The 21,042-nt window shown below is 46.1% G+C and overlaps 1 protein-coding gene across 15 annotated transcripts in view; it reads right to left on the bottom strand.

The window, feature by feature from the left end:
- The window catches only part of FOXP1 (forkhead box P1), a 341,511-nt gene that overhangs the window by 143,021 nt on the left and 177,448 nt on the right, over window positions 1–21,042 (bottom strand). For 13 of the 15 annotated variants that reach the window (XM_072346976.1, XM_072346974.1, XM_072346977.1 and 10 more), the window contains one exon: window positions 5,175–5,356. In XM_072346976.1, the coding sequence (XP_072203077.1) occupies window positions 5,175–5,345 (171 nt within the window). In that variant the 5' untranslated portion in view covers window positions 5,346–5,356. Of the gene's footprint in view, window positions 1–5,174; window positions 5,357–20,103; window positions 20,337–21,042 lie in introns of those variants that run through there. The other 2 variants (XM_072346984.1, XM_072346985.1) reach the window with 2 other exon arrangements.

The following is a 21,042-nucleotide window of genomic DNA, read 5'->3' as shown; positions in this document are numbered from 1 at the left end:
GTGCTGCTTCACTCCTGAGCTCTCAGAGCCACAGCTTTTCCATTGAAAAGCAAAAGACATTTTACGCACAATTTTCCCTCTACTAGAAAGAGGTATATTGTGCCCTTCAGTGAACATAAAATTGATATTATCATCTCTTAGTTTATATCTCACTACTTAACCTTCAGATTAAAAGTTATTAGATTTGAATGACTAAAAAGACATCATGTCACCTTCCATTCAATGATGGGAGATCGGAGAACTTGAGGGAAAAGTCTGAATGATAAAAGCACCAAGTTACCAGGAGCATGAAGTTGGTTTTCACACTCTCTGATACAACAGCACAGCCGTACGAATGCAGCAATCTTTTCATGATGTAATCATCAATTATCAGCGTACTACAATGCAAAATCAGACACATTCCCAATAACCTGCATGTCGTTTAAACTACACTCTCCTATTGCTCTTTCAACAGCAACAGCAGTTTAATAATTAGGCTTTATGTCTCTTTGGTCAAAATGACTCAACATGGACGCTCCCTTAAAGTCTAACAAACAAATTTGGTCTAACCCAGTTATGTCAATACGAAACAAAGGCTTTATCTAGGATCTGGTTTAGCAGTTTTGTTCGGAGGAGATAAGTCCACACCATGATCAATGGGACCATAAAACTCCTGATGCCGTTTGTAACCTCTCCTCAAGGGCTCCTGAAAAAGAGATGAAACTCAGCAACCTGTTTAAAAACTACCATAGCGTTCATTACTCTAATTTACACCACGACAGTCAGAACTCTTTCTAGCCTAATCGTCTCTTTGATCTCTCAACAACACACCAAGCCCTCCCCTTCACGTACATTCTCCTCCCCTTTAGACACGAACAAAATCTGAAGAGGCCACATATTCCCTGTGGGCTTTGCTCTCCTCAGTCTAACACCTCTCATCTCTACAGTTCTTGAAACAACTGCAGCTAAAGAGCCGAGCCGTGACATCTTCATGTGATGCCACCAGCACAGCAAGGACAGTCAGTGAGACTGTGACAAAAGCATTGACTTGTGCACAGACACCAGAGCCTAGTCCTGAACATGGACAAAACTGCTGTTCTCATTTATACAGCATGAAAGAGTAAAAAACACAAACGGATTTTTTTGGTGGATAAACGCAAAAATGGTATTTACCCAAGTTCTTCAGAAAGTTCAAAACAACACTTCATAATGAGCGTAGTTCAGCTTAAAGACAAAAGTGGAGACAAGAAACTTCCCTGCAGTTCTTTATATAAGCCTCCTCCTCTTTTCTCCATGTACCAGTTGCATCCATATTGTTCCAGTTTGTCATAAACGCAGTCACCTTGTAACCCCTTTTATCAAGCACTACCTAAGAGTACACTACACTTCATCAGACAAGCTATAGGTTTACATTATACAAACATTCCAATTCTGCCTGCTCAGCGCAGGTTGTCAATAAACGCAAGCAATTGCAAAACAGCAATGTGTGTTTTTTTCCTTAGCGAACACTGATACGAGCCTGCCAGTTCTGCAAAATAAACTCTTTGCAATCTCTGTAGCTAATCTGTCAACAAATTACTATTAAAGTCCTACCTCCTAAAAGTTCAAAAGCAATCTGGGCTCGACAAAAGATCCCGCGTTCATACACTCGGGGGGCAGCACTTGAAGGTACAGTATCAAAGTGGATCTCGCTACTGATGTGGGGAGGTTTGTATTCCTGCCACCACGCAGCACAGCACTTGGTGTCTTGCTGCTGCCTATCACCATACAACTTCATAATCATTCTCTTTGTTCAATTCACATTATTTTTTCTCTACTAACAACATGAAGAACACTTTAATGAACAGTCCCAAGGATAAAGATACATCATAATAAATAATTTTTATTTTATAAGCTAAAAAAAACCTGACTAGAACTGAAGCATCAAGCCTTCTATTTCTGCAGACATCAGAAACCAGTGAAGCGGCTAAAGCTGTGATCATCTATATTAACAGGCAGTCTGTCCCCACGACTTTATTTCTTGCTCCCTGGTAACCAAGCTGCCCCATCACTACATGCATTCTGCCCCAGGCTCCCTGGCTAAGCCTGACCTGCAGTTCGTGGCTGGCTCTGGCACCCACTTCGCACCACACACGTGTTCTGAAACGTGCCCAAGAGTCACCAGAGATGCCAGACATACCTGGTGCCCCGCTACCAGGCTTTCAGCCTCACTTCTAGCCTGTTGGGCACCTTGGGAACAAGTCCACGAGCACCGCCACCTGACTTCAAGCCGAACACCTGCTTCTGTCTCCTGAGGAAGTCTGATGACCCAGGGGGCCCTCAGGACTATCCCAGGTGTTACAGGAGCTCACCAAAACCCTGCCCATCGCACCCAACTCTGCCATCAGCCATTCATTCCCATATGGCACCAACCACCTGTGGAGCCAGCAGTGACAGCAAACCTACCCCAGCAGGTGCCAAAACCCTATAGGAAAGTCTGCCTTCCCAATTAGGTGGGGGCTGGGGGTGAGTTTTTCTCACACACATACATAAACCATATGACCATAGGTGGTCGAAAAGAGCCACTTGTACCACTTTTGCTCTTTGAAAAGTATCTTGCTTCATGATTACAGAGAATAACATTGCGTGAGCCGTGCGTCCCCACTTCAGAAGATTGCTAACACCAAAATAATTTTGCATTCCGTCTCCTTGTACCCACAGATGACATAGAAGGCAAAACTTGCCCTACAAGCCCTCCTGCACTTGCCACAAGCGAACTCACACCGCACATCACCCCATCAGACACAGGATCATGGTCTGCAGTGCTCCAGTTTTCCATGATAAAATATTTACAAGTTCGTAGACCCATGAAAGCATCCTAAAATATGCGAAGCATTTCTGTTTTCCTTTCTCAACGTAACAAAGCTATTAGTTCTCATAAATTCATAAATATAACAAAAAACGTGAACCAGAACTCGGTGCAGATGCTTTGCAGGAGCAGCTGTACGCGTTGCACCGCTCAGCCGCACTCAGAACCACCCCGAGCAGCTCAGCCCGAAGGAGCGCCGCTGATTCTTGCTCAGACAAAACAAGTGCCAGGTGGCAAAAAGAAAAGATTTGAATGAAATGCTCTTAAGAAATAGCTGTTTAATTCAGAACTCATTCATTTGTATTGAAGAAGCGTTTTGTAGAATGCATTCTGTTAAGTGACCTGAGAGCATATGTTGTATATGGAGAAACATCTAAACATTATGCTCCGTGTTGCATGTGTATCTGTAAATGCTTGCATTAGCTGTCTGAAAACAACGGGTTTTTCTTCTTTTCGGTATTTAAAAATATTTTACAAACATAAAGATTGGTATTTTTGTGCTAGCTCCGATTACTCTTTTGTTATCAGATCTTCCTGAGTAAGCGCTGCAAACTTTGCAATTGATTTGCTCCTTCTAAGATAAACTAAGAAACTGGAAAGTTACCCATCAGAACTGATTACCCACAGGATCCAACCACTAAACATAAAGGTCTTTTAAGCACCGGAGAACAGAGGGCTGATGGAACGCGTTTGTTGGGCTGGCAGAGGACAAGCAACCAGGAGCTGGAGCTGCAGAGCTGCAGCAGAGCAGCCCTGGCTGTGCCCGGGACGGCTCAGTGATCCTGCCCTCCATCACTGCTTGCACAGGCAGCCACTGGCCAATACAGCCACTGCACATAGTTCTGGTGCTATGGTGAGGATCCAGAACAGGAAGCATAAGATGAACAGTGGAGGTCTGCATGTTGCTGGTCTGCAGTGCCCTACTCTGTGTGTGTGTGTGTGTGTGCGCCTATGTGTGTGTTTGTGTCCTCTGTGCCTTGCTGTGCACAAAGCGGGCAGGCGACGGCACTGGAAAATTCCATCGTGCCCCTATGGAAAAGCAGCATAATTAACTCATTTTGATATCAAGACTTTTTAAGAAGAGACCTTTGCGCTGAACATATTTTACTGTTCGAATCCTTTTCTACTGTCCTATATTAATCAAAGCTGTAACCCCTGTTGTCTTTGCACTACGAATCAGAATGTGCCCCTGGCGAAGAATGAGGGAAAAGTCAACAGGAATTAAGTTTCAGTGCAACTGTTTACTCAACTGTGGCCTGCAGTTATTGAAATTTTATCCGTGGTTTTGTGTGACTACTGCAGTAATGAATTCAGCATGGCTGTGATTTTCTCACTGATGGTATTCTCACTTCAAGTAAAAACCTGTACGATGAAAATAACTGAAACAACCAAAGTCTGCACTTTTAGTATCATCTGTTTTCCTGACTCCTTTAATTACGGCAGCTTTCTGACTTAGGCTGGCAAACCGGGTCCCCTGCTCCTCGACAAGCCTGGAGTTTGGTTTGTTTTTGAGTGCAGGTTTTTCTTCTCCTCAACAACCAGCTAAAAAGATCACAGTACGCTTAGGGGAGCCTTAACCAGCTGCCAATCGCTTATTTAAAAGGTTTTAAGAATGCTTATTGCATTAGAGAAAGTGAGGGTTAGGCTAAGTGTGTTCACGGTGGCTCCACCGCTGCCTTTGTTCCCAAACACGTTAATGACACGTGCCCAGCACTTCAGTGTGAAATTTCCTGAGAGGGCTGCAAAATTTTATCAAGAAAAAAGACAAAATGTATTATAGGGATAATTCGTGCTGCTGAACACGGGCACTTCCCAGCAAATGCACTAATTAAAACACAAAGGGAAAGCTCTGACACATCATTTTGTTGCTTCTTCTGAACTGACGAGCACTGACGCACGGGGTGTTTATTTATTTACCCCAGAGTTCTGCCACAGCAGATACCTCCACAGCCCTTCTCTCTAATAGAAAACATTCTGTTGATAGAGGTTGCTAGGCTATACTAAAAATTGTTGCAAAAACAAAACTTAACGTTAGTGTGTTTTCCACCCAGTGACACACTTTGGAAAGCAGTTATTTGCACACAGTGGTTCGCCCGATTGCTGCCACCACGCTCAGCACACTCAGGCAGTGGGAGTAAGCTCTGATTCCAAACAACCCCAAGAAGAGAAGTCTAACGCTCCCCTGTACACAGCAACTGCAATCCTCTACAGACAAAAATGTACAGAATGCGGTAGGCAGGTCCTGAAAGCATCCTCTGATTGGCAAATACAAAGGGGTTGGGAGACGTTCAACGCTTCGTGTTTTTTTTTTCTGTCGGTAGGAAAATCGTAACATGTCTTACAGTACCTGCTGTTGCTGAAGATGTGTTAAATCTGCAGCCCCAATTTCAACTGAAGGTGTCTCGCCGTTTGATCTCACCTCCCGTAGGCTGCACTCTAGTAAGTGGTTGCCACCGCTCGCTCCATTCTGAATGGCTGAACCGTTACTTTTTGTCTCAGTCCCAGATTCTTGCATCATGACTCAAAAACCTGAAATAATTTAGGGGAGGGGAAAAAAAAAAAAAGCAGCTGTTAAAACAGTTGCTGTATATAAGGAGACATGCCCTGCCTTAAATCCTGCCAAAACTGTAAACATTTGTCATTTCCTTTCATTCGATTTATCTTTCATTAATGGTTCATGCTACTAGTTTATGTTTATTTATCTGTTGGTACAGCTATAATTTCAGTAAGTTAGTTCAGTTCTAAATATAGTATTATTTGCTCAACATCTTTTTTCCCTTAGAGAAAAAAAAAAATATATTTTTCAAACGAACACACAGAATCCATAATTAAATTTCTCCAGTTACATCTGGATGCTCCTTTGCAACAATGAGTCATCCCTTGCAACACGTGACGGACAACATCAAGAACTTGATATACAGAACGCAGGGGCAGGTAAGGGAAGCAGCGCTCCGCACTTCAGTTTCCATCCCCAACTTTTACTCCTACAAAGCAATTTCGACTGAATCTGGAAGTTCTGGAGCAAACTGCTTCAGCTGCTCATAGTCTTTCAGGCAATTTTCTTGGATTTGGTTTGACTTCAGAAGCGCTGTGGTATTACAGCAAAGAGCCTTCACATTTATTTGCAGCAAACAGAGTATTTGGATAACTACCATCATGGTAGTCACAGCTATTCTCAGCCAACCCTCACGCTGCCCTCGGCTCTTGGTGGACGGCTGGCCAGTTATGTCAGCGAGTCGCAGATCTCCCAGCAAAGAGAAGAAGGAAGATTTGGAGCAGGGCTGCCCAAATGCTTACCCTGGGTCTCTCTGGATTCGCGCATGTTTCTATGAATTAACTGGCAAGACTCGTGACAGCAAGACCCCAAGCAAAGCACGTATGCCAGTTTCCAGCTGCTAACTGCTACCTTTGAGATGTCTGATGAGTTGTTTTATGGGCATTTCCACCTGCTGTGCCCTAAGTTACAGGATTTAAATGTAATTAATGTGCTTCCTCCAGCCCATCCCTCCCTCTGTCCGTGTTCTGTCTCTTCAGGAGGAAGAACAAATAACCTTTCTGACACACAAGGGAAAAAAAAACAATCCAAAGGGAAAGAGAAAACAATACATTCGTAAGGAGTACCAGGAGAAATCACTCTCCCCAGGAAGCCCACAGGAGCACTGGCTGGGGACAAGGATTCCTTCCATCACCAATTCCTCAGCCGTCATGACCATTAACCAGAGATAAATCAAGAAGGAATTGATGCAACTCCTCTCCTTCCATCTGAATTTGGGGTCAAGGCTCAGGAGGGAAAGTGAAGCATTTCACTCATGTACCCCAGCACGAGAAGGACCAGGCAGGACTGCGTCAGGTGAAACACAGAGGCTCATTTTCACTGGGATGTCACCATCAGGCACTGCACTAAGGAAGACCTGAGGCAGAGCACCCGTCTGAGCAAGGATACATAAAGAAAGGGCTGCAGGGCTTTCAGCAGATACCACCATGGAAAGAGACATTACAAGCAGTGTGCTCAAACAGCAAAAAAAAAAAGGACATTTCATTCCCAAACCCTTCTGATGCAACAGACTGACTGGAAGCAAGAACCTGGACAAACTACTGTGGAGGGCGAGGGGAAGTGCTGACCAAAGGCTGGAGATGCTTTGACAGCAGAAAGAGCAATGCACCCCACCATGGAGCAGATCCACCACTGCCCAATCACCATTGCTTGGTTTGCTCTTTCGAGCAAAATATTCCCAAGTCGCAGAAAACAATTCACACGGAAACTGGCCCAAAAATCATTCATTGCCTTGAGGACTGCAGAATGCTCCTGGAAAGAAACAACAGCAGCACTGGCTACAATTTTTCCACCCTGAGATGACAGATTACTTCTAGGATATGGTAACCAGAAGATTACTGAGTTCCTGAGGGCTTTCTCCAGGACAGATTTCAGGCTCCCTCCTACACCCCGAGTCCCACAGGCAGTCCCACCTGAGCAGCTGTGCCACCTGGTGTTCCCAGCAGCACTGCCAGGAACAGGGGTGCAAAGCAAACACTAGGACATTAAAAAGAAAATCGAGATGATTTGTGCTTTCAGGGCTCTGATCACACTAAAAAGATTATTTTAAAAGCGGAAGTGAACATCTGTGAGCAAACTTTTACTTACGAATGCCCATCTACGGTCAGTTGACTTCAATATGGCTTCAGCTGGACAACGATACAAAACAAATCCACTCTGCTGATATGCCCTCAATGGAGAACAGGATTTTCAAGGGAGTGAAGATAAAGCTGTTTATTTCTTCACTGTAGTCGAATGCGAGTTGACATAAATAATCACAGTTTGGTTTGATCATTAAGCGTCATGTCATGAAAATCAACCTGCGAGAGCCTTCTGCAAGAGTGATTATTGTTTGTCTGTTGGAGCACACCTAAATGAGCGGAGGTGATGGTACACCGAGGATGGCTGAGATAATTGTCTCACTTCAGCACGGAGGAGCAGGCCTTGCAGAAGCCTATTAGTGAGGTCTGTCATTCAAAAGTATGAAAGAAAAAAGCAAATCAAGGTTGACTTCATGCAACACGATTATGTTCAGCGGCAGCTGAAGGGAAGCTTTGTCCCCACTGCCACAGTGATTCCGGCCTGAGCACAGCCCAAAGTGAGCAGAGTGGTACCAAAGAAGCTGTTATGCATAATGATTTGTTACAGGAAATGCCGTACTCCAGAATAGCTTCCACAACATACAAGGTAAAGTATTCTGACTTAAGAAATTGAACGGCGAAAGAACACATCCATCTCACTCATTCTACAAAGTAGAATGACTCTCATATCAGTTTCGCAACAGCAAATGTATTTTAACAGCCTGAAAATAGATGGGCTCTTATCAACATGAGTATCTTTTTTTCCTTAAGAAATCTACACTATTCCACATCAGGGGTGGATACAGAACGACTCTTCAGATTGTTAAAGGTGACACGAGGTGTCTCCTCTAAGCAGGGTCCAAAGCTAAGCTGCAGTATAAACAACAACAAATTTCTTGTAAAATTTAATCCTGAAATCCAAGGGCTGGTATTAAACAAACTGTTCTTCTATGACTCAGTGTCAGCTTCATTTAAAAATATCACAACAGAGATCGATTTTGTCAAGATTCTGGTCTTAACCTGCACAAAGCCTTTTCCAGTTTTGATGCATAGCCAAAGCCACAGGGGTTTGGCCCGCCTCTCTGTTTAATACCTTATGTTGAAGGTAATGGGATAAAACTTCGGTGGAGAGGAACCAAAGCAGTGCACACTATCAACATCAGGACAACAGCAGCCATCTCCCAGATGATGCGGAAAGAGGTGATTTTATCCAAGGGCACAGTCAGAACTGTAGGGAGTACAGGTCGGATGTGAAGTCTGGCTGAGTGAAAAGGGCCTTCCTGAGGATCCCAGTGTCAGTGTCTGGGGTCAAAAGACAGAACCCGAAGGAGTCCTACCTTTGAAAATGCTCTGTGCTAATAACCCATTTGAAAAAAGACTTTAACTTCATGAAGACCAGAGGCTGCAGATACACATCCCTTAGCTCCACGGGACTGTTTAGATGAGCAAGGGTAAGCATGGAGATCAGCAGGCAGGAGGTGGACATTGAAGTGAGCGATTTCTGCAGTTCTGCTACCAGCATGCTTTCTAAAGACCAGGCAGCATTGTTGAACGTCAGCAGGAGGGAGGATTTACTGAGTGACACCCCCTACAAGCCTGAAAGGCTGAAGGACTGATACTCAGTTGTGTTTGGATGCCATCCCATACAACGAGGCACCTGGCAAGATACTTTTAAGACTCCTCAATAAGCAAAAAGCAGCTATGGACACTTTTAAGGATCTCATCATCACCAAAATGCTCTCCCTTGGGACCGAGGACATCCTGCCTTAAATATGCTTCCAGATATAACCTGAACTAGGTGGATGACGATTTTATTTGGCTTTTGGAGGTTTATCTAAATACACACAGAATCACAGAATCATTAAGGTTGAAAAAAGACGGCTTGGGTCATCCAGTTCAACTGCCCGCCTACCACCAATGCTGCTCACCAGACCGCAGTACTATACCCACTCTTTCCTTAAACACCCCCAGGGACAACAACTCCACCTCCTCCCAGGGCTGTCTGTTCCAGTATCTGACTGCTCCTTCAGAGAAGAAATTCCTCCTGATATCCTGAATCTCCTCTAGCACAACTTGAGGCCATTCCCCCTGGTCCTATCACTACTCACCTGGGAGAAGAGGCTGACCCCCATCTCACCACAACCTCCTACCTGCACTCAAGTTCACTCAGTGTTTCTGTCTCCTGGGAACAATGCTAGAACAAAAACGTTGTCATAACACACCCCCTCTTTGTCACATTTGTGAAAGATTTTAAGCTAACAAAAAGTTCAGTCTTTATTCCAGGGCAGTTAATTAAGGTTGACCAAGTCAGGCAGAAGTAAATTAACTTGGCTGATCAATTATTTATATGAAGCAGAATAAATGCCCTTAAAGAACTTGGCCCAGCCATAAAAGCACGTGTAAATTAAGCTAAACAGAGATTTATAAAACATATTTCTACTTGTATGGAAGAGTTACCGGTAAAATCAGCTTTAAGTAAGTGATCAAATGACAAGACCTAGTCCTAAATTCTCTAGCAGGCTCACTACCAAACAGGCATTATTAATAAGGGAAAATGTCACCTATTTGTTGCAAGCAGTTCCCCCAAGCAAGCTCAGGATGAACTTCTGAGCGCTCCTCTGTCAAGCTACAAAAACAGAACAGTGCTTGGAAGCACTTCACAGCAACGCAACGCTACAAAGGCAGGATTTTGCCTCTTGAAAAGTAACGTGCTCCAGAGCACAAACGGCAAGGCAATACAAAAGCAGGAGCAAAGCTGCTTCTTACCAACTGCACAGGTACAGAAGCAGAGCAAAGGCAGCCTGGTGCTTCCAGCACTGCCATCATCAGCAATGGGGACTACAATGGCTTTCTGAGACATCTCTGACAGACCCTTTCAGGCCCGGTATCCCTGGGGCAAGCAGCACGGGTTCCAGGTCCCACCACCAGCACTGCCGAGCTTTTCCAGGAACATGCTTTCCGTGGTGAAGCTGAACCCCCCCAGTGTTGCCCTGATGGCTGCTAGGTCAGCAAGGCAGCCAGCAGCACCATCCCAGCAGCCATGGGCTCAGTAAAACAGGGTTCACGTGTGGACATTAAAATCCTTGTGTAAGATATGGCTTTGATCTTCTGTGGGGGAAGGCGTACAGATGTTCAGCTGCTCATTTACTAAATTACAGCACGTCACAATTAGCTGTGAATCAGCCAGCCTCACACGAACCGCTCAAGGGCTGCCACCACAGAGAGCACAGAAGTAGGATAGGGAGCTCGAGCTGTCCAGGTGGGCCCTGGTTTAGTGGGCAATCCTGGTGCCAGGTGACACCTCCAGGGCCATGTTTGAGGTTGGCACCCTGACTCGTGGCATGACTTAACTCCAGTGCTCACCTTGAACTCACCAGCTCCTCAGCTCACAAACCCCAGAGCTCCTCACTGCTGATGGGCAAACAGCCATCGTGCTTGGAGTTTTCAGTAGCCACCACTCCTGCTGACAGCATGTTATTTATGTACTAAGTCACTACAGATACTTTTATAGGGTACCTCTGGAGGAGACTCCACAGTCACCGCATTGAAGGCCGCTCACCTACACGCTATTGGTGCCTGGTGAGCCAAGCAGGGGCACAAGAAAGGAGGCCTGGCTGCAAACAGCAAGTAGGGGTGGTTGTAAGAAGCAATACAGCGAGGCATGAAGAGAGTCAGGCTGCTGTCCTGGAAAGCCACGCTGAGTCACAGCCAACCACGGTGCTACTTGGAGAGGCAAACCGGGAGCGAGGGAAGAGCTCATCGCGTCCGGGAAGTGAGGAAGGAGGGAACAAAGAGATGGAGACAAGGGGAAATCCTTTGATATTTCCTCAGCTTAAAGAGGTAATTCAGTGCATTAAAATGGATCCTTGAAATTTCAAAGGATAAAACTCACACAACAAAGATTGTCAAGAGTGCTATTTTCTAGGATTAGAACAAAAATGTATTGGGATTTGCTATATGATCTTACATGGCTGAGCAAGACTGTGTACTTGCTGTTATGCAAGCATCGCCTTCCGATACAGAATTTTCATAATTATAACAGAAAGGCGTAAATTTTCTAATGCATGGCAGTTCAAAAAGTAATCAAGAGAATGAGCCTGAGGGCTATTTTAATGTATGCAAAGCTAGTGACCCACAGTAAATGGGAGGTAGGCTTCAATGAATGCAAAGTAATGCACACATACTAAAGACCTGGTCTGATGAGGGACGGCTAAAATTAACACCCAATTAATTTCCGAATTGACAAACAAATGAAACTCATAAATCTACTTTCTCATTAATTTTCTTGTGGTATAATTTAAAGCAGTAATATGAGGGCAAAAACTGAGCATTATCCATCATAAATATCAAAAAAGATAGCACTGTAACACCATAAATTATGCATATTACCTGTTGTTAAAAATGATTAATGTATTATCAACTTTATCATGCACTGTATATGTCTAGACGTATCTGAAATCTGAAATTCCATTTAGCACTCTGGAAAAAGGGAATAAACGAGGTTCTCCACAGCACATCCTCAGGTTTGCAGCTGTCTGTGCCCCAGGAAGGGCCGCGATACACACCTTGGGCACTGAAAGGACACGGCTGCCTCCCTCCTGGGTCAGAGGGAAGCTCCATTTCCAACGAGCTCAGCACCAAGCAGGGCTGATGCCCACCTCCAGCAGCCACCTCCACCTGCCTACCTGCAGGCGGCCACAACTTTAGGGCTGTTAACTGCATACAACAACACAACCTCTCTTCACCATTGGTGTGTAGGTTGCACAGACTGGGTTGTTTCGGGGCCACAGGAACTTGAAATCATTTGCAGGCAGCTCATGAAAGGCTGACTGATGTTCCTGGTGCTCTGCAGAAGTTGAAATCTAAGGCAGCTGTGGCTGGGAGAAGGCAAGGAGCACCAGGAGCCTAAACCCAGTTGTGCCATGCTGCCTCACTGTGAAATCACCATCGAGCAACCATCAAGAAGCTGCCACTGCAGGTACTCCAGAGGAAATCAGTTCTGCTGAGGGTGCTACTGACCACAGCGAGGACAGAGAACAAGCAAATCCAAAGAAACTCACCAAAATGGACACTAAAAGCTTGCCAGTTGCTCATTTCAGAAGAGCCAGAGCTGATCCACATTACAAGTTCATGTACCAAGTCAGACTGAACGGCGCAGGTAACAGCCTTACTTCTTTGCTTCAAATACCTCTTAGAGAGATCCATGTCAGTTCCCAGTCCAGAACTTGCGAGTTGGGACTGGATACAAAAGCCACAAGAAACCATCTTGCACTTGGCTGGCTGATGCAGCCCACAATGACTGCCTGGCTTGCTCCAGCCACTTGCACAACCCAGCGCTGGCTGAAGACCTGAGCATAGGGCAGACATGAAGGACAGCTCAACCTTCTCTGCGCATCCTCCTCTTTTTTCTTTTAACACGTTCATGCAGAAATTACTCCTAGTCTGACCATGGATAAAGAAATCCCCTTTGCACCACCAGCTCCAACCAGCAGGTCAGCTCTGGAAACCCACACTCAGCAAGCAGTTCGTACAGTGGCTGCAGGAGGCTCAGAGCTGGGCTGCCTACAGGGACTGCTGGATGGGCTGCACCACTGACATGGCAGCACTGGCAGAGCAAGCTCCTTCTCCCTCCTGGGCAGAGCCATCCAGCTCTGGGGTGGGACAGAGGGCTCAGGGTTGGTTCATGCACACCATGTGTAACGTGAGCCCTCACAGGCTCTGTCCCAGAAAAGAAGGTGAGCAGAATATTCCACTCAACAAAAGGGCAAAGTTGCGTGTAATAAATACGTAAATGTGGTCAGTTTATGAGGCAGCATGGACTGCGAGACAGTAAGATGACTCCAAACCTCACACAACTCAGTGCTGATTGCTAAGCAGTTACAATCCCACCCCCAACCTATCTCCACCAAAGCATCTCTAACTCCACCAGCCTCCAGAAGCCAAAGCCACCCTGAAGACAGGCACTGCTGCACAACAGACAATGCTTCAACACAGCAAGGGCCGGGTCCAGCTCAGCATTCCCCTTTTAGAAATGTATATTCAAGATATTTTTATCGATACCTCACATATAAAGAGCAGCCACCACCTTCATGCAAAAAGAGTTCGCTTTTCTTCCTCAAGGTCACACCAGGAGGTTTATTCCCTCTGTGTGTGAAGCCCCAGCAACGCACTGTTGGTGCGAACAGGTCCTGCCCGGCATCCCACATCCAGGCCACAGCCAGAAACAATAATAAACAATCATTCTGAAAAACAAAGATGGTGTGAGCGAGTTTTCTTGTTCATTTGCAAAACAACCCAAAAGCAACAATGACCAGGGCGGCGCTCTCTAATTAAGACTCTCAGAAACCAAAGAGCAAACAGTCAGCAAACAGAAATCTGCAGATGTAAACGCTGTTTTCCAGTTATAAAAAGCGTAAGAGCTCACTTGCAGGAATGGCAGAGAGCATTTTTAGATCTGGTATTTGCTCCTCATTCAGATGGCTCTGCTCTCACACCAGAGCTTCTCCCCAGACCTCCTCCGAACTAAAAGCGAAAGCTTTGCCTCTTCAAACCCTGCAGAGGGTTACACGCATTGCTCCCAGCCAGACACCAAGGGAGGGGGAAGGCAACGCAGCCCCAACCCAACACCACACACAACTCAAAAGCTGTTCTTTTAGGGGATTACCTGGGTGATTAGCCCTATACCTTTGTCCCAGACCTTCTAACTCCTTGTTTGCTCCATGCAGGATTTTCTAGCCACCAGCCGGCTATCGCTGTGCTAGTCGTCTTGCAGGAGTGCTCTCTCCCTTCTGAAAAAAGCAAACAACTGGATAGATATCATTACACTAAGGAAATCTCTTGGAAAAACCAAACAACTTGCTAATCTTTCTAGCCCCTTCACCCAAGTTAAAGATAAGCAAAGCAAACCAAAGTGAGTTTCAGCCACATTCCAGGGACAAGCTCCCCTTTTTCTCCTTTATCAAAATCCCAGCATTTAAAGGTTTTTTTTCCAGACCTTGCAGGATAAACTGCTGCTCACACCCGCAAACAAAGCAATATTTGTTTAATAACTGATTGCTGCCATGGGTACAGTAAACAAGGGGCCCAGCATTTGTGTTTATGAACAAACACATCATCTTGCAAGAGCAATTTAACATTAACCAGGTGGAATAATCAACAGATTTCATAGGTGACACTCGGGGCAGGACTAATGTAAACAGAGCAGGGAGGAGAAAGGGGCCACTCTTAGGGAATCAAGGTTGAGGCAAATGCATTACAGAGTAAACAGCTGGGAAGAACTCAAGACAAACAAATAGTCATTCTTCTGACATTTCGAGAAGCAGAAAGGTTGTACGTTACATACATCAGCTGCTGACCACCATGAAATCCAACCAGTTGGGGACCAGCATTTCTTGTTTACACAGTGCCATGTTTGCTTATAAACAACAATTTGCTGTTACCAACCTCGCATTACTCATTGCATAAACGAGCAGATCAAGTGAAATCCTGTTAACTCTTCTGTGCATCGAGGACTTTTTTTCCCCCTTAAACAACAACAAACATAAAGCCTTTGCAGTCTTTCTTTGCAACCTCAGGACAACAGACAACAGAGGAAAATGTGCAGCCGTGCATCTGTCAGATAAAGGGTGAAGAAAGGAGCTGAAATCACATGAAAGCATTCTGGGGAACAAGATTTACCAGCCAAACCACTGATGTAGGAGATGTATTTACATTAAAATAAGAAAAAAGATCAGCAACTGCAAAAGGTGGGATGCAAAATGTTAACTCCTCTTAAACAAACAAGCAAAATGTTGCCGTTCTACACAACTCCATCCCTTCCAGCATGCATGTGTGCTTTCACACACACATCCATGCACCAGGCACGGCTTAGCCTGCACTCTCCTCCCTTCTCTTGCCCACTCTCACCCCTCTGCTTCTGGAGGTTTCCCCTGTTCCTTTCCACAAGCCCAAGCGGGGCCAGAAGCCCCCCCAAAGCCCCTCTGCCTCCTGTGAAGGCTTCTCCCAACTGAAACTCCTGTCCCCCAACCAACGTCCACCTCAGTACCCACAGACCACAGCATCAGTCCTTGTACAGCTCCAGGGCTGAAGTCCTTGGCACTACCAAGCCTACAGAGAGCATTTCCTTGCCCATTTCTCGGCCCTGTGACACTCAAGATATGGCCTGTCACACTGCTCCTCCAGGGAGGTTTCTGCAGCTCCTCTATCTCCAACACCAATTTAGGGAAAGACCTGAAGCACCCGGGGACAAGATGGATGAGGGTTAACCCTGCACTCTGGGTGACATTCCTGCCTGACACATCCCCAGCATCACCTCCACGAGTTCCTGCAGCCCTCCCACGTGTAAAGAAGCTAAGACAGGGACAGAGGTTGGGGTCCGCACCGCAGGCCCTTTTGTCCCCCAGGTGCCCCAAGCAGCATTCCTGCAGCCTGTGAGTGCCACCGCTACCAACTGTGACCAAAATCAGCCTGGGTTTGAATGTGTGAAGCATCCAAGGTCACAGCTGGCCCAGGCACTAATCAGCCCTTCCTTGTCACTTCACGTGCAAACAGCAAGGAGCAGGAAGCCTCCTCCCTCATCATTTTTCCATAAGTTTTAGAATACTTTTTCTTCCCAGCACAATCCTGGACATCCGTGGTTGGCCAAGAAACTCAAGTTTCCCTTTTCAGCAAATATTTAGCCTTTTGTTGTACTAAAAAAAAAAAAAAGCTCAGAAGCATGAAATCAGTACAAGCTCCTAATAAGGCAGGTATTTAAATGCAGCCCAACGCAGCATTGTTGAGGCAACCTCCTGTTTTTTCATCCGTCAGGCTGACAGCATAATAGCGGGCAGGATGAAAGGTGGGACTGGAGCACGGAGTTGGCGTCCGCACACCAGGAAAACACAAGTGCTGCCCCATTTCCTGTGCTCCAGCAGAATATTTCTGATGTCTGGGGCTGCCGGGGACTTAACTCTGAATTAATGATTGCACACAATGCCCTCCTTTCTCCCCTCCCTGCAGGACAGCGAGCGCCAGCCCCACCGAAGGGCTGCGGGCGGCCGGGCACGGGTCACGGGGGATTTAGATGTTTCACAGCAGCTTCAGAAATTCAGACACCACAACCTGAAGGCTTCGGAAAACATCAAGCCCTGCATGAAAGCCGGGACATTTCCCTCACCTCGGCCGCGCCGCCGGCTCCGCGCTCCTTTTCCTGCACGTAAAATCACAGTTTATTCAGTACAAAGTAACTACGGCATGATAAAAACTGTAAGCATATCATTCAAATGCTTTATTGGTCAAAGAGATGGATGCTTTTATTAGCCCAACCTTTTTTGTAATGGAGTGCCACTGATGACCCAGTGTTAGCCTCATTCCCTGCTATTAATCACACCTCTAAGAGCTCATTTTGCTTTAAAATCTTAAGAAATTGCTATAATTTAAAGACATGGTGTCTACATAATGGGAAATGCTTCACAGATTGTATCATTTCATATAGCACAGGGTTTTTATGGCAACGCTGACCACCATACACCAAGGCATTACAAAACTCAAATAAAATATTTTGTGAAGAGAATCTACACGTAAACTTACTTTTGTGTTTGTGGTTTGCCACATCCGTGACGCTTTAATCACGGCCTTTTGGGAGCTGCAATATTCAACTGCACGTGGCTTACATAGATTAATGCTACAGAAACACGCCCCGAATAAATACAAGCAGAACAAAACAAAATTAAATGAAAATTAAATAAACGACAAGGATGGAGCAGGAGGGGAAGTCTTCTTCGAGCTACTCTCAAATGATTTAACACAAGGGATTTACTCGTCCATTGACTGCATTATCGCTCTCTTTTCTGCACAGGGAAAACAGATGATGTTTACTGTGAAAAACTTTTATGACAAAGTGGAAGCATCTTAAGAATTTACCTATGCTGAGAATTAAATTAATATAATGACGGTCTTAACCCGTATTATTAGAATGTACTTTGCTCAATGTTTTGACAGTGTTGACTGCTGCAGGAAGGAAAACACATTTAAGACAATTTCAGCCAAATGCAAAAGCAGAAGCCTTCAATTTTTCAAATGTAAAGTAAAAAGCATCTTTAAATATCTCCTTATGGAAGAAGATGCAGGGCAATTATGTTCTATGGTGAACACAAAGGAATGCTCTTTTCTCAGCTCCCTAACAAGATATTAGTACCTACTGGCCTTAGGAACACTACGTGTAAATCACATCACATTCAGAGCCTCTGAATTCATTATAATAGGAGCTGGAGAGAAATGTTAACTTCCCAGGTTGTTGCTAAGGATTAGCCCTTGTTTACAATTCTGTATTTATAGAACAAGAAAAATTTGTCAAGTGAAGGGCAAAGAGGAATGCAAGAACACAAATTTAGCCTTGATTTCAAAACAAATCAGATCTTGCAACCATTCCCTGAAAAGAAAACCACAGTTTTTAATGTGAGGATGCAAATGAGACTCAGAATATAAAAATGTTTTATAATTCTGTGCATTCAACACTACTAGATCTTATTTAAAGAATTTATGTTAGCATTTCTCATGCTCACAGAGCAAGGCCGAGATGCTGCAAGCAGCAGCTGTTCCCCACGGATGGCGCTTCCACAGGGTCTACATCCCCACACAGAGGGCCACGCACAGCTCTGGAAAGAACATGCTGGCTTGCCCAGATGCAGCACATCAATGTAGTACCCAGAAAGCAGAGCTAGAGACAGCAGAACGTGCAGGTCTGAGCACCTTGGCAGAACTGGCTGGGGGAGTTCACAAAGCTCTGCCACTGAGCATGAAGGGAACGCTTCGGCCTCCAGCACTTTCGTTTCTCTTTGCAAACAAGGGCACACCCACCACAATTAAGCTGCAGAACTAATTTCACGAGGACTTCTTGTTTTCACGCACTCAAAGCCTCCTAAGACCTGCAGTCCCTTCCATACACCCAGCAGCGGGTGCCTGCGTGCGGAAAAATGAGCAAAAGCTCTTCTGTGGTTTCACCCTATGGAAAAGCAAATGGCAAAATGCTTTTTCCTATTAACAAAAGAAGACACCAACCTCTGAGCAACGTTATGTGCAAAAACGCTGAGCACCTACAACTGAGAGCATCCAGCCCCTCTCCAGGACCACAGGAAGAAAATGCACATAGCGGAGCTCTGGAGGAACATCCCCAGTCTGCTGGCCTTGCCCCATCCAAGGGTGAAGGCTCTCGGAGTGCAGACAGGATGTGATGCAGAACGGACAGCATCACCTGCACAGAGCAACCAGAGCAGGAGCTTCCCTCCCTCCCTGCTGCTCTGACCACGCTGCCTCATTCCCAGGAGCAGCTCCAGCTCCAGCATGGGGATCCCATTCCACCCCACCAGGCTGCTGCACAGGAATCGCACACAGACAGTCCTCAACATGCTCAGCAGTGACACGCGGATCCCGAGCACCCAAAAATACAGTTGGTCCTCATCACGCTGGCCCGGCAGAGAAAGAAGTGTGAATTTTTTCCACCTCAAAATTTCAGCCTGTGCCTGAGAAAACTCCCTAAAAAAGCTCTGCCGAAACTGATTTGTTTCCACTCACCCAAAAAAAAAAGCACATATGCCTACTTTTGAGTTTGGATGCAGGAAGCCAGGCTCTTCATCCCTCTTCTGCATGGTGGGGCCCAGCTTGGAGGCAGTGGGGAGGCAGCTTGGGACTGGCCAACACTGAGCCCTTCTTGCTCCTGCAGCTGCACCCAAAACCACGCTGGAAGGGGCTCAGCAGAGGCTGCTCCCCACTTCTGGAGCATTTTGGGTACTGTGCCCGTGGCAGCAGCGAGGCTCCAATGCAACTTAGGGGCAAATCTGTCCCTGCCAGCACCCAACGCGGCCTCTGAGCATCCTCATGACACACACAGGTGCGTGGCCACACTGATGTGCTGCCAACTGCATAGCTTACACAAACAGCTCCCTGCTCGCAGGGCTTGTGAAAGAGAAGGATTCCCTCTGTTCACATCCCATTCGAGGCAAGGCTATCCAATGTCAGGATGTGCAGCAAGAGGGTAACCTGCACCCTGAGCTTCATCGTACGATACCGCAGTCACAGACTGCGTGATCCCCTCCTCTGGATTAAGGCTATTTGCACAAGCCAAAGCAGAAGAAGAAGAGGAACAAAACATACAGTGTATTTTGTTCTATGCTGCAGCCACATATTTCAACTGCCTCAGCTGAAACCTCAGAGTAAACACAGCTTCAAGAGAAAATAGCTAGAATAAAGAGTTTCTGGAAAGTTCCTCCTGATTATGCATGCAAGAATTCTGCTGCTGCTCCCTCCCATCATCCGAAAAATCAACCAAACACCCAACTTCCACAACTACCTACAAAAGTGCCATTTTTCTGAAACACTTTACAATACATCCTGAGGTCTGAAAGCTGTAATGAATGCATCTTGTTTGTAAAATACACAGAGGAGCTCAATTAAGTGAACAACTGTAAAGGAAATAGAGCTGATAAAGGAATTAATGCTCTGTGTGCCAGATCAAAACATAGCATCTAGGATAACAAAACCGTGTCAAACATGCAACCGTTGAAGACTTGAGAAAAAAAAAAAGCAAGCTAAAGCCTAAAATATTGTAAGCACACAAAATAAAGATGTGCAAAACTTATTTCACAGAACAGAGAGGGAGCACGGGCAGCTGTGGGAGGACTTACTGACTGCACGGACAGACGGATGCTGAGCCCGGGGCACAGCAGAGCTGCTCTCTGGTCACCCACTTCATAGAGGAGGCCGATTCGGGACCCGTTGATGCTACGAAGCCTCCCTTGGGTTTCACCAAGGAAACTCAGCCGAGCGGTGCTTTCACGCACTCCCTTCCCATCGCACAACCTGGTTTCAGAGGGAAAAGCTCACCTTATCCTATCCCCAGCCCCACCAAAGCAAGGCTGAAATCATTCCCCATGTCAAGAGGCTGCATCCCGCCCTGCCCACACGCTGGCAGTGAGCCGCAGCCCCGTGCTCCCGGCTGCCTGCACACACAGCACCGGTGGGAGCGGAGCGGGGCTCAGCCGGGAGCAGGGGCACGGCAGAACCTCACGCCTCGGCTCCTCTCCTTCGCAGTTGGCGTGTGAACTCCTATAGCTGGGAGATTTCAGGCTCCCACTGATCTCCTGGCAACTCGAATGTGATTTTCAGGAAAACAGAGCGCGAGGCTTTTGGCACACAGAGCTGTGTGCGGAGGCTGTGCAGACACAACATGCAAAGGTGATGCTCCTGCAAGCCTTTGGGAGCTTCCTGGATTAAACACGGGTTTGGAAGACGGGAGTACAAAATCCTGACTCCGGCAAGCAGTAATAGAAACCTGTGTTCAAACAGCTCCACAGACACAGAATGGGCGTAATGTCTGCATATGGCATAGCTGAGGCTGGGAGACAACGCAGTGCGCCCACAGCTACACAGCATGCAGCAAGCTGGGCACCCAGAACCATCAAACCAGCCCTTCTCACACACTTCTTACTTAAAAGGCAACGCTATAGGCACTTTCTGGCAGCCTTGAACATCAGTACACTCAAGGGAGAGGAGGGAGGAAAATACTTCAAATTACAGAGATGCTAATCTCCCACTTGTGATGTGTCCGGCCATTAGTCAAGTTG

The sequence above is a fragment of the Excalfactoria chinensis genome, chromosome 12 (assembly GCF_039878825.1).
Source record: "Excalfactoria chinensis isolate bCotChi1 chromosome 12, bCotChi1.hap2, whole genome shotgun sequence".
NCBI classification, from domain to species: domain Eukaryota; kingdom Metazoa; phylum Chordata; class Aves; order Galliformes; family Phasianidae; genus Excalfactoria; species Excalfactoria chinensis.
This window is presented reverse-complemented; position numbering and strand designations above follow the sequence as displayed.